Source organism: Delphinus delphis, chromosome 8 (assembly GCF_949987515.2).
Source record: "Delphinus delphis chromosome 8, mDelDel1.2, whole genome shotgun sequence".
In the NCBI taxonomy this organism is placed as follows: domain Eukaryota; kingdom Metazoa; phylum Chordata; class Mammalia; order Artiodactyla; family Delphinidae; genus Delphinus; species Delphinus delphis.
Window position 1 is genome coordinate 40,907,516 of NC_082690.1, and position 15,208 is coordinate 40,922,723.

At 34.5% G+C, this 15,208-nt stretch overlaps 1 protein-coding gene across 1 annotated transcript in view; it reads right to left on the reverse strand.

Annotated features, from left to right (window-relative positions):
• The window catches only part of HEPHL1 (hephaestin like 1), a 90,605-nt gene that overhangs the window by 52,021 nt on the left and 23,376 nt on the right, over window positions 1-15,208 (reverse strand). The window contains 4 exon segments of the mRNA XM_060017230.1: window positions 2,948-2,980; window positions 2,983-3,198; window positions 7,977-8,156; window positions 8,783-8,995. Of these exon segments, the coding sequence (XP_059873213.1) occupies window positions 2,948-2,980; window positions 2,983-3,198; window positions 7,977-8,156; window positions 8,783-8,995 (642 nt within the window).

Below are 15,208 nucleotides of genomic sequence, written 5' to 3' on the forward strand. Positions count from 1 at the left end.
AAAACCATGAGCCAAGGTATAAATGCTCCGAAAGAAATCATACAGGAAAAGAATGATAGATTTGACTTCATGAACATTTAAAACTTTTGTACGGAAAACAGGACCATAAACAAAGTTAAAAGTAAAAAATAAACAGTGGGTAGGAGGATATTTTAGCACATATTACAAAAGATTAATATGTAAATACCTTTGATAAATAAGAAAGAAAGCAGTAAATATCCCAATAGAAAATGTGCAAGGGACATTTATAGGTTATTCACAGAAGAAATACTACTGACCCATGAACAAATGAAGAAAAAAGAAAAGTTCAACCTTAATAGTAATCAAGTGATACTGTTGTTCATTTATGAGATTGGTAAAGACCAGAAAGACTAGTAATTCTCAGTGTTGTCAGATGAACAGGGAAAAGGGAATGCTCACACACTATGAGTGAAGAGTAACAATTTCTAAAGGAGAATTCGGCAATATATGTCCATAGCTTAAAAAAAATTAAACTCTTCAACCCAGGAATTCTAAATCTAGTAGTTTTCCCAAGGAAATGTCAGACAAAGTACAAACATTTCTATAAATTGATGTTTATGAGTGTTTAGCAAAAAATAGGGAAAATATAAGTGTTAATAAAGACTGTTGGTTAAGTAAATTGTAATCTCCTTACAAAGGACACTGGAAGGATTAACAACGATGTAGTAGATCTATATTCACTGACATATAAATTTATTTCTGGTATATTAAAAAGTGGAAAAGGGCAGCATTAATAGATTGACTTCATTTTATATATAACATAAGCATTTATATATTAAGGTCTAGAAAATAGGAAGGATATTCATCAAAATGTGACACCATTATCTCTAGAGGTAATTACTAATTTTAAAATTGAATTATACGTATCTTCTAATTTTTAAACATTTTTTTCTGAGACTATGGACAACTTAGGAAACATTGTATTTCAGTAACGTATTCCAGCTTATGTCCACAACTACTGACCACATTTAGCAATCTTACAAATCTCAAATGGCTGCTAATGCCTTGATTAGTTTCTTCTCAGATTTAGGGATCATGTGTGGAGAACATTTACAATTTACCCTTTTAGGGAGTTTCAGGTATACCACACAGTATTGTTGACTGTAGTCACCACGGGGTATATTAGATCTCCAGAACCCATTCATCTTGCATAACTGAAACTCTGTATTCTTTGAGCTCTCAAGTGTTCTCACCACCATCACTACAAAAATGTTTAACTACGTGAGGTAATAGATATATTAATTGCTTGAGTGTAAGGTAATCACACCTTACAAGTATAGCAAAACGTCAAGTTGTACCTCTTAAATATATACAAATCTTATTTGTCAATTATACCTCAATAAAGCTGGGGGTAGGAGCAGGGAAGAATAGTAACTTTGTCTTGTTCATCTTTGTCTTCCCAGGAGAGTGTCTTATACATATTAACTGAGCAGCTCAACATTTGCTGAATTGAATTTAACTGGAATAACCCAGTGGACAAATGTGAGGTTTGCTTAAGGTTTTTGGGAACAAAAATGTGTTATGAAAGCAGCCCTGAAGAGCTGCATCCCTGACCTCATAGTGACTGTGTGTAGTTAGTCAGTATCCAAGTGGAATCACACATTATTTCTTCTATGTTTATCCCGTTGACACATTTTCTTTTTATATTCTTGTTTTTACCATGTTAGGCCAAACTTTTAATATGTCATAACTCTAATGTTGCCAATGCTTCTTAACTGGCATCCAGTAGCCAGAGTCTCTCCATTGTGTCCTTTCTGCACACAGACATCATATTTATCTTCCTAAACCACTGCACTGATTATGTCACTAGTGTGCCTAAGGATCTAGAAGCACTTACTCTTGCCTTCTAGACAATCCTTAGTCTTGCCATTCAAAGATGCTTTCCTGGGGCCCATGCTGCCTCTCTAAGGCTTCTCCTTCATCACTCCTCTGACATGAGCCTAAAGTCCAGCTAAGTAAAGACCTATTCCCAAGGAACCTGAACCAAATCATTCAACAGGTATTTGTCAACAAATGTTTATCATTCATCTTTCATAGGATTTTGTACCTATCATTGCATTGTGTCTCAATATAAGGAAGAATGTTCTCACAGAGCAGCCCAGAGATGAAACAAGCTGCTACAATTACTAGGTTGGGATTAACATATACACACTACTATATATAAAAGAGGTAATCAACAAGGACCTACTGTATAGCACAGGGAACTATACTCAATACTCTGTAATAACCTATATAGGAAAAGAATCTGAAAAAGAATAGATATAAGAATATGTATAACTTACTTTGCTGTACACCTGAAACTAACACATTGTAAATCAAATATACTCCAATATAAAATAAAATAAAAATTTAAAAAAGAGATGTCCAAAAGAGAATTCAAGAATTGGATGGGGGATTGGTCCAGATTATCTATAAATTCCTTTTCAGTGCTAAAAATTTATTATTCTATTTACAATTGCCCATGTGTTTTTCCCAGCTCATGTTGCTTCCTCTGCCTGGAAAACCTTTTTCCCCTTCTTCATCTATCAAATTCCTAACATTTAGAGGCTCAGATTAGGGACCACCTCCTCAGGAAGCCTCTCTGCTCCAGCAAAGTGATAGAGCACTTAAAGAGCATTTATCATTCTGCCTCAGGTTTTATTCATTTTGTAAATGTCTAACTATATTTAACTACTAGATTCCAGGTTCATAGAAGGTCTTATCATTTCTTTCAATCACCTCTTACCTGGTTCATAGGGATGTGATTAATAAATACCTGTTGATAAGATGCCAAATAGACATTATACATTTTTCCTATGTTTAATATTTAATTAAATATAACACGTACAAGACTCTATTCAACAGCAGGCACTGAATGAGCACCATTGATTGCGTGGTTTAATTGTACCATTGTAAGCATCTCTACACTGGTCTCTGTCCTTTTTACCTTGAAAGTGATCACTGACTTGGCAGGTTATCACTTCCCAGGATTCTCAACTATCATTTCTGTTGTCAGGAAGGTGGCTGGGAAGAGGTTGACGCCATCAGTCCGATGGCCTCTGCTGATGAAGGTGTTACCATAAAAATAGATGGAATGGATGTCTATCTCATTCCCCATTCCAAATAGGTGCCAGGACACCGATTCACCAACACACATATCAGGCTCGGGGAAGTTTCCAAAGAGGTATCCATTGAGCGCTGAAAAACAGAAACACTAGTGGAAGAGATTCCCCTGCAGAGGCGAGCAGATCCAGAAGAAATGGTAACACATGCTCTAGCACAGTTGAAAATTAGCACAGATTATTGCTTGCAATGTTTTTGTGCAGAAAGGCATGATTTCTTTGGTAAAATACAGTCCCCGAAAGGAATGAAAAGCATTAGTCTTTTCAAGAGAAAAGCACTCAATAAAAGTGATCAGCAACATGCAAACAGCCTTCGAGCTGTTATGTGAACACAATGAGATCAGGAGCAAACAAAAGCACTGTTCATACTTCCAGGACAGCTTGGCCACCTCTTACCTCCAGCTCTATTTACATATTTACCTTCCCCAGCAGATCTGTTCCTTGTAATTAGAAACCCTGTCTTACCTCACAGCGGGACAGCTGACACATAGTAGCTACTTAAATGACAAAAGCATGCAGCAAGAAGAAAAGGAAAAGAACTGATTAGAAGGGACTTATGAGACATGTTACTTTTTTTTGCCATTTCTCCCATCCCCATCCCCTGCCTCTTTAACCACCAATTTGTTCTCTGGATCTATGAACTTGGTTTTGGGGGTTTTGTTTGTTTGTTTGCTTAGATTCCACATATAAAAGAGGTCTTACAATATTTGCCCTCAGTGTCTGACTTATTTCACTTAGCATAATGCCCTAAAAGTCCACCATGCTGTTGCAAATGGCAAGATTTCATTCTTTTTTATGGTTGAATAATATTCTATTATTATATACCACAATTTCTTTATCCATTCATCCATCAACGGACACTTGGGCTGTTTCCATATATTGGCTATTGTAAATAATGCTGCAATGATCATGGGGGGTGCATATATCTTTTTGAATTAGTGTTTTCATTTTCTTCAGATAAATACCCAGGAGCAGAATTTCTGGATCATATGATAAGCTTATTTTTAGTTTGTTTAAGGAAACTCCATACTGGTTCTCATAGTGGTTGTACCAATTTACACTTGTTATTTCTTCTCTTTTTGATAATAGCCATTCTAACAGGTATGAGGTGATATCTTGTGGGGGTTTTTTGTTTGTTTGTTTTTAATATTTATCTATTTATTTGGCTGTGCCAGGTCTTAGTTGCAATGTGTGGGATCTTTTTTTTTTTTCTTTCTTTTTCCTTAGTTGCAGTATGCATGTGGGATCTAGTTCCCTGACCAGGGATTGAACCCAGGCCCCCTGCATTGGGAGCTTGGAGTCTTAACCACTGGACCACAGGGAAGTCCCTCTCACTGTGGTTTTGATTTGCATTTCCTGATGAGTAATGATGTTGAGCATCTTTTCACATACCTATTGGCCATCTCTATTTCTTCTTTAGAAATATATCTATTCAGATCTTCTGCTCATTTTTAAAAAATAAGATCGCTTGGCTTTTTGCTATTGAGTTGTATGAGTTCTTTATATATTTGGTTAGTTTCTTATCAGATATACAATTTACAAATATTTTCTCACATTCAGTCAGCTTTCTTTTCATTTCGTTGATGGTTTCCTTTGCTGTGCAGAAGTTTTTAGTTTGATGTAGTCCTACTTGTTTATTTTTGCTTTTGTTGCTTTTGCTTTTGGTGTCAGATTTAAAAAATCATTACCTAGACCTATGTCAAGGAGCTCACCACCTATGTTTTCTTCTAGGAGTTCTACAATTTCAGATCTTATACTCAAGTCTTTAATCCAATTTGAGTTAATATTTGTGTATGTGTGTAAGACAGCGGTCCAGCTTCATTCTTTTGTGTATGACTGTTCAATTTTCCCAACACCAATTATTGAAGAGACTGTCCTTTTCCACCTGTATATTCTTACATGGGTTTATTTCAGGGCTCTCTATTCTGTTCCATTGATCTCTGTGTCTGTTTTTATGCCAATATCATACTGTGTTAATTACTATGGTTTTGTAATATCATTTAAAATCAAGGATCACAATGCCTCTAGCTTTGTTCTTTCTCAAGATTGCTTTGGCTATTAAGGGTCTTTTGTGGTTCCATACAAATTTTTGGATTGTTCTATTTCTGTAAAAAATACCATTGGGATTTTAATAGAGATTGCATTGTGACTGTAGATTGTTTTGGGTAGTATGAACATTTTAACAATATTAATTCATTCAATCCATGGATACATAATATCTTTCCATTTATTTGTGTCTTCTTAAATTTTTTTTATTAATGTCATAATTTTCAATATATGTTTTTTTCACCTCCTTGGTTAAATTTATTCCTAGGTATTTTATTCCTTTTGAGGCAGTTGTAAGTGAGATTGTTTTCATAATTTCTCTTTCTGATAATTCATTATTAGTGTAAAGAACTGCAACAGATTTTTGTGTATTGATTTTATATCCCTCAAATTTACTTACCTTATTCGTTCTAACAGTTTTTTGGAGTCTTTAAGGTTTTCTATATATAGTATCATGTCATCTGCAAATAATGACAGTTACTTCTTCCTTTCGGATTTGGATGAATTTATTTATTTTCCTTCCCTAATTGCTCTGGCTTGGACTTCCAATGCTATGTTGAATAAAAGTGGCAACAGTGCACATCCTTCTCTTGTTCCTGATATTAGAGGTTTAGCTTTCAGCTTTTCACCATTGAGTATAACGTTAGCTGTGGGCTTATCATATATGGTCTTTATTATGTTGAGGTATGTTTCCTTTATACTCTCTTTGTTAAGAGTTTTTATTATAAATGGATGTTGAATTTTGTCAAATGCTTTCTTTGTGTCTATTGTGATGATCATACGATTTTTATCCTTCATTTTTTACTGTGGTATATCACCTTAATGGATTTGTGGAAGCTGAACCATACTTTCATGGTTAAAACCCCATGGATTAATAAATCCCACTTAATCACAGTGTATGAACCTTTTAATGTATTGTTGAATTTGGCTTGCTGATATTTTGTTGAGGACTTTTGCATCTGTGTTCATCAGGAATATTGGCCTGTATTTTTTCTTTTTCTGTGTGGCATCCTTGTCCACTTTTGGTATCAGCATGATGCTGGCTTCATAAAACATGTTTGGAAGAGTTTCTCCCTCTTCTATTTTTTAGAAGATTTTGAGAAGAATTGGTATTAATTCTTCTTTGAATGTTTGGTGGAATTAACCAGTGAAGCCATCTGTTTCCTGGACTTTTGTTTGTCAGAAGGTTTTTGATTACTGATTCAATCTCCTTGCTAGTATCAGTCTGTCAGATTCTATTTCATCCTGATTCAGTCTTGGTAGGTTGTATGGTCCTTATCCATTTCTTATAGGTTATCCAATTTGTTGGCATACACTTGTTCATAGTAGTCTCTTATGATCCTTCTTATTTCTGTGGTGTCAGTTATAATATCTCATCTTTCATCTCTGATGTTATTTATTTGAGAACTTTCTCTTTTTTTCTTAGTGAGTCTAGTTAAATGTTTGTTAATTTTGTTGATCTTCTCAAGAACCAGATCTTAGTTTTATTGATTTTTTTATTGTCTTTTTAGTATCTATTTCGCTTATTTCTGCTCTAATCTTTGCTATTTCCTTCCTTCTAGTAACTTGGGCTTAATTTGTTCTTTTTCTAGTTCTTTGAGGTGTACAGTTAGGTTGCTTACTTGAAACATTTTTTGTTTCTTGAGGTAGGCATTTATCACTATGAACTTCCCTCTTAGAACTGCTTTTGCTGCATCCCATAAATTTTGATATATTACATTTCCATTTTCATTTGTTTCAAGTTTTTAAAAAATTTCTCTTTTGATTTCTTCTTCAATATGTTGTTTGTTCAGTAACATGCTGTTTAATCTCCACATGTTTGTTTAAACAGTTAAACAGTTTTTAAACAGTTTTCTTCATGTAATTTCTAGTTTCACATCATTGTGGTCTGAAAAGATGCTTGATATAATTTCAATCCTCTTAAATTTATTTATTAAGACTTGTTTTATGGCCTAACATATCTATCTTGGAAAATGTTCCATGTGCACTTGAGAACAATGTGTATCCTGTTGTTTTTGGATGGAATGTTCTATAAGTATCTGCTAAGTCCATCTGATCTAACATATTGTTTAGGGCTAAAGTTTCCTAACTGATTTTCTTTCTGGATACTTACATTGATATAAGTGGGGTATTAAAGTACTTTACTATTATTGTATTGCTGTCTATTTCTCCCTTTATGTTTGTTAATATTTGCTTTATATATTTAAGCACTTCTGTGTTGGGTGCACAAATATTTTAAATGTTATATATTCTTGTTGGATTGGCCATTATGTAACACCCTTCTTATTATAGTCTTTGTTTTAAAGTCAATTTCAAGTCTGATATAAGTGTAGCTACTCCAACTTTCTTTTGTTTTCCATTTGCATGGAATAGTTTTTTCCATCCCTTCAGTGTCAGTCTACATGTGTCCTCACAACTAAAGTTTGTCTCTTGTACATAGTATATAGATGGGTTTTTGTTTTTTTGCTGTTGTTTTTTTTTTAACCCATTCAGCCCCTTTATGTCTTTTGAATGGAGAATTTAGTCCATTTACATTTAAAGTTATTATTGATAAGTATGTGCTTATTTCCATTTGTTAATTTCTGTCCATTTTTGTAGTTCCTCTCTGTTCCTTTCGTCTTCTCTTGCTCTCTTTCTTTGTTTTAGGTTCTGACAGGGATTATGTTTCATCGCTTTCTTATTATTCTCATTACGAAGTTATAAATCTTGGAAAACTAGGTTTAATATTTCTGTGTGTTCTGTATCCCGTGTAGTGCCAGATACACAAAAGGCAGTCAGTATGTACTTGATAACATGAGAGGCACTCACCGTGCATTTTGTTACTCTTCTGGAAAACAGCATCTTCTTTGTCAACTGAATCGGGGTCAGTGCAGAAATGTCTGATATTTTCCTCAAGGTACCAGCTTTGATTCTCATCCACAACAGTAAACATTATAACAAACTCTTGATTCACATCAGTCCTTGTCCCTGAATATTTATGCAGGATACCTATCAGGCACATTCAAAAGAGTAAGAAAAAAATTCACAGTGGACTAAATCAAGATGAGCTTTTCTTCCCGCCAATGGTATCAGGTAAGTTTGAAAGACCTACATGTACAAGAGTAACCCACAACATAAAATCAGTGAAAGGCTTTGATGGAAATGATAGAACCATAGAAAACTCATAAAACAGAAATCCTCACAACCACAGACTTGGAAACCTGGCTGTCCTTAAAGGAAATATACTTTATTGACAGAGCACAGATACACTATATCAATTAATAGGGAATAAAATAACAAAGTGATTATGTGGGTTAAATAATAAAGCAAAAGCATTCCTAGTCATTTGACTACATTTTACACTTTCCTATGTGTGGTGTCAGTGTGTATTTTTTTTAAAGCACGTAAGTTTCAGAATGCTATGATTTTTTTAGGCAGAAGCCTTAATTATTGTCCCTGTCATAGATCTTCTATGTTAGAAGAATTTCTTTAATCTTACAGAAAGTTTGGAAGAAGAGGCACACTCTGTGTAAAGCAAGGGAGGTAGGCAAGACGACCTGAAGATTATATACACTTTTCAACACACCTGGGAATAGGCTCCTAGGGACAGAGAGGGTGGGGAAGAGATGTCTTACCCTCTTTGCACACCAGCAGTGGGCCAATTAGTCCAGAGCAGATGTCCTTAGGGGCATCGATGTGCGAATGGTACACCCAGGTCAGGCAATTTGCATCTGCTGGGGCAGGAGCATATTCTTCTCTCACTGGCCAGACATAGGTATAGTTTTTGCCAGGAGGAACATTGTCATCATCCTTGTTCCTTCCATATGTTCCATCTGGATACAGGGCTCCTTCCAAGAAAATATAAAACATAGTTAAAATGCAGAGATCACACACTATAGTGGAAAGAGCTAGAGCTTTGAAATCAAACACACATGAATTAAAATTTATTTGCTATGGGACTTGAGGCTAGTTACTTAAATTCTCACTGCCTTGGTTTTCTACCAGTAAAGCTGGAATGTTTATATCTACCCCCACTACATGAGGCAGTGTATATGAAGTGTCCTGCACAGAGCCAGATGTTTAATAAATATTCATGAAGACCCCTTCTGACAGGCCTCCCGTACCAATCAGGAAGACATCAATCTACTTCACTTAACATCAACTGAAGAAGGAAAGGAGAAGCAGCAGAAGAAATAACAAACACTTCTTGGGCACTTACTACACATTCAGCACCTAAATTTGAGACATGAGAGATTTTGGGTCTCATGAAAAAGATCTGCTGACCTCAAAGCTAAGCAGGTATAGAGATGAACACTCAGCACCCATGCTTAAAAATAAAAACAAGGAAAAAAAAGAGCAGAAACCTTAGTGGCCAACACACTATAAGGAATACAGATTTCACAGGTTTCACCTGGACAGGTTACTAAACAGAAAAACAAGTAACATAAACAAACTTGGATGATGGTGGGATCAGAATCCAGAATCCAAAGTTGCTACAGTATATTCTCAATAATTTCCAGTTTTCAACAAGAAGAACAACAGCCACAGCAAAATGAGACATGCAAAGAAATAAGAAAGTGTGATCCATACTCAAGGGAAAAAAAGCAGCCAACAGAAACTATCTCTAAGTGCTTCTAGGTGTTGAATTCAGCAGATAAAGACTTTAAAGCAGTTATTATAAATATATTCAAGCAACTGAAAGAAGCTATGCTTAAATAATTAAAGGAAAGTAGGACAAATTATTCAACAAATAGAGAATCTCAATAAGGAGGTAAAATTTATACATTAAAAAAAAGAACCAAGTTGGAGTTTTGGCACTGAAACATACAATAAATGAAATAAAATATTCACTAGAGTGGCTTAGCAACAGATTCAAGATGGCAAAAGAGTCAGTGAACTTGAAGAGACATTGAGAGAATTACGCTATCTGAAAAAGAGAGGGTTAAAAAAAGATTGAAGAAAATAAACAGAACCTCAGAGACCTATGGGACTAAATCAAGTATATTAACATGTGTGTAATGTAGTCTGCCAAAGGAGAGGAGAAAGAAACGGGGGCAGAAAAAAATATGTGAAGAAATGATTGCAGAAATTTTTACCAAATTTGATGAAAAACATTAACTTACTTACACATCAAAGGAGCACAACAAACCACAAGTAGAATAAATACAAAGAATTCATATACAAATATATTGTTGTCAAGCTGTTGGGAAGGAAAAAAAGGCAAAGAGAAATGATCACATACTAAGGAGCCCCAACGTGATTAACAGTTGACTTCCCATTTAAATATTTGATATGAGAAGACAGTGGGATGACATACTAAAAGTGCTAGAGGAAAAATACCAACCAAGAATAATACATCCAGCAAAACTAGCCCTCAAAACAATAAGGCAAAATAAAGATGCTCTAGATAAGCAAAGATAAGTGAGTTTGTTGCTAGCAGACCTGTCTTACAAGCAATACTAAAAGAGTTTTTCAGACTAAAAGGAAATAACACCAGAGAATGTGAATCCACAGAAAGAAGTGAAAAGCACCAAAAATAGGAAAAATGGGAGTTAATATAAAAGATTCTATAAATATATTTTTCCTTTTTTATCCTAACTTCTTTAAAATTCATAAGATAATATACAGTTCCAAGTATAACATCACATTGTTGGGTTTACAGAGAGAGAGATGTAATGACAATATAACAATAATAACAAAAAAGAGGTGGGTGAGAATGATGCTCTGTTGGAGTAAAGCTTTTATATATTTCCAGAATTAAGTAGGTAAAAAAGAAGAAGTACATTGTGATATGTTAAAATGCATATTACAATCCATAGGCCAACCAATAAGAAATGAACTCAAAATATATAGTTGAAAAATCAACAGAGAAATATAAATAGTAGATTTTAAAATATTGTTTCACACCAAAGAAGACAGTAAAGGAAGAACAGGGGAATAAAAAAGACAAAATGCATATAGAAAATAATTAGCAAAATAAGTGTAGCTCAAACCAATCAATAATTACATTAAATGTGATGGTCTAAACACTCCAATCAATATGCAGAGATTGTCAAATTGGACAAAGAAGTAACATCCAACTATATGCAGTCTATATTTTAGATTCAAAACACAAATAGATTGAAAGCAAAAGAATGCAAATAGCAACAATATGAGAGCTGAAGTGGCTCTCAATAACAGACAAACTAGATTTTAAGACAAGAAATGTAACGAGAGACAAAGATAGATATTTCATAATGATAAAAGAGTCAATATATCAGGAAGATAAAACAAATATAAAGCTGTTCATACCTAACAAGAGTCTCAAAACACATAAAGCAAAAACTGACATAACTGAAAGGAGAAATACACAACTGAACAGTAATTGTTAGAGATTTCAATACCCTTCTCTAAATAACTGGTAGAAAAACTAGGCAGAACATCAGCAAGGATACAGAAGACTTCAACAATGCTGTCAAACAACTCAACCTAACTGATACCTATAGAACATTCCACCCAATGACTGCAGAATACACCTTCTTTACAAGGGCACATGGAACATTCTTCAGGATAGAAAGTAAGCTACACATTAAATAAATCTCAATAATTTAAAAGGAATAATACTTCCATCCAAAAACAACAGAATACACTTTCTGCTCAAGTGCACATGGAACATTCTCCAGGATAGAGCACATCTTGGGTCACAAATCAAGCCTAGGTAAATTTAAGAAAATTAAAATCACATCAAGCATCTTTTCCAACCACAATGCTATGAGACTAGATATCAATTCCAGGAAAAAACTAAAAAATACAAACACATGGAGGCTAAACAATATGCTACTAGACAACCAAGAGATCACTGAAGAAGTCAAAGAGGAAATAAAAAAATACTTAAAACAAAATGACAATGAAAATATGATGAACCAAAACCTATGGGATGCAACAGAAGCAGTTCTAAGAGGGTAGTTTATAGCAATACAATCCTACCTCAAGAAAAAAGAAAAATCTCAAATAAACAGCCTAACCTTACACCTAAAGCAATTAGAGAAAGAAGAACAAAAATCCCCAAAGTTAGCAGAAGGAAAGAAAATAAAAATCAGACCAGAAATAAAGGAAAAATAAATGAAGGCAACAATAGCAAAGATCAATAAAACTAAAAGCCAGTTCTTTGAGAAGATAAACAAAACTCATAAACCATTAGACTCATCAAGAAAAAAAGGAGAATACTCAAATCAACAGAATTAGAAATGAAAAAGGAGAAGTAACAACTGACACTGCAGAATTACAAAGGATCATGAGAGATTACTACAAGCAACTCTATGCCAATAAAATGGACAACCTGGAAGAAATGGACAAATTCTTAGAAAAGTACAGCCTTCCAAGACTGAACCAGGAAGAAATAGAAAACATGAACAGACCAATCACAAGCACTGAGATTGAAACTGTGATTAAAAATCTTCCAACAAACAAAAGCCCAGAGCCAGATGGCTTCACAGGTGAATTCTATCAAACATTTAGAGAAGAGCTAACACCAATCATTCCAGACTCTTCCAAAATATAGCAGAGGGAGGAACACTCCCAAACTCATTCTACGAGGTCACCATCACCCTGACACCAAAACCAAAGATGTCACAAAAAAGAAAACTACAGGCCAATATCATTGATGAACATAGATACAAAAATCTCAACAAAATACTAGCAAACAGAATCCAACAGCACATTAAAAGGATCATACACCATGATCAAGTGGGGTTTATCCCAGGAATGCAAGGATTCTTCAATATATGCAAATCAATCAATGTGATACACCATATTAACCAATTGAAGGATAAAAATCATATGATAATCTCAAAAGATGCAGAAAAAGCTTTTGACAAAATTCAACACCCATTTATGATAAATGGGTGAGCATAGAGGGAACCTACCTCAACATAATATAAGCCATATATGACAAACCCACAGCCAACACCATTCTCAATGGTGAAAAACTGAAAGCATTTCCTCTAAGATCAGAGACAAGACAAGGATGTCCACTCTCACCACTGTTATTCAACATAGTTTTGGAAGTTTTAGCCACAGCAATCAGAGAAGAAAAGGAAATGAAAGGAAACCAAATTGGAAAAGAAGAAGTAAACTGTCGCTGATGCAGATGACATGACACTATACATAGAGAATCCTAAAAATGCTACCAGAAAACTACTAGAGCTAATCAATGAATTTGGTAAAGTTGCAGGATAGAAGATTAATGCACAGAAATCTCTTGCATTCCTATACACTAATGATGAAAAATCTGAAAGAGAAATTAAGGAAACACTCCCATTTACCATTGCAACAAAAAGAATAAAATACCAGGAATAAACCTACCTTAGGAGGCAAAAGACCTGTATGCAGAAAACTATAAGACACTGATGAAAGAAATCAAAGATGATACAAACAGATGTAAAGATATACCACGTTCTTGGCTTGGAAGAATCAAAATTGTAAAATTACTATACTACCTAAAGGAATCTACAGATTCAATGCAATCTGTATCAAATTACCAATGGCATTTTTCACAGGACTAGAAAAAAAAATTTTACAATTTGTATGTAAAAGTCTTTACAAAAGACCCCGAATAGCCAAAGCAATCTTGAGAAAGAAAAACAAAGCTGGAGGAATCAGGCTCCCTGACTTCAGATTATACTACAAATCTACAGTAATCAAGACAGTATGGTACTGGCACAAAAATAGAAATATAGATCAATGGAACAGGATAGAAAACCCAGAGATAAACCCACACACCTAGGGTCATCTTTGACAAAAGAGGTAAGAATAAACAATGGAGAAAAGATAGCCTCTTCAATAAGTGGTGCTGGGAAAACTAGACAGCTACATGTAAAAGAATGAATTTAGAAGACTTTCTAACACCATACACAAAAATAAACTTAGAATGGATAAAAGACCTAAACGTAAGGCCAGACACTATAAAACTCTTAGAGGAAAACATAGGTAAAACACTCTATGACATAAATCACAGCAAGATCTTTTTTGACCCACCTCCTAGAGTAATGGAAATAAAGTAAAAAACAAACAAACGGGACCTAATGAAACTTAAAAGGTTTTGCACAGCAAAGGAAGCCATACACAAAAAAAAAAAACAACCCACAGAATGGGAGAAATTATTTGCAAATGAAGAGACCCACAAGGGATTAATCTCTAAAATATACAAACAGCTTATGCAGCTCAATATCAAAAAACCCAAACAATCCAATCAAAGAATGGGAAGAAGATCTAAATAGACATTTCTCCAAAGAAGACATATGGATGGCCAAAAAACACATGAAAAGATGCTCAGCATTACTAATTATTAGAGAAATGCAAATTGAAACTACAGTGAGGTGTCACCTCACACCAGTCAGAATGGCCATGATCAAAATGTCTACAAACAATAAATGCTAGAGAGGGTGTGGAGAAAAGGGACCATCCTACACTATTGGTGGCAATGTAAATTGGTGTAGCCACTGTGGAGAAGAGTATGGAGTTTTCTTTAAAAACTAAATATAGAACTACCATATGATCCAGGAATCCCACTCCTGGGCATATATCCAGAGCAAACTATAATTTGAAAAGATACATGCACTCCAATGTTCATTGCAGCACTATTTACAATAGCCAGGACATGGAAGCAACCTAAATGTCCATAGACACAGGAATGGATAAAGAAGATGTTGTACATATATACAATGGAATATTACTCAACCATAAAAAGAATGAAATAATGCCATTTGCAGCAACATGGATGGACCTAGAGATTATCATACTAAGTGAAGTAAGTCAGACGAAGACAAATATCATAAGATATCACTTATATGTGGAATCTAAAGAAAATGGTAGAAAATTTGAAACTTGTTTACAAACCAGAAACAGACTCACAGACTTCAAAAACAAACATATTGTCACTAAAGGGGACATGTGGAGGGGGGGTAAATAATGAGTTTGGGATTAACACATACACACTACTATAGATAAAATAGATAGTCAACAAGGACCTACTATATAGCACAGGGAATTTTACTCAGTATTCTGTAATAACCTATATGGGA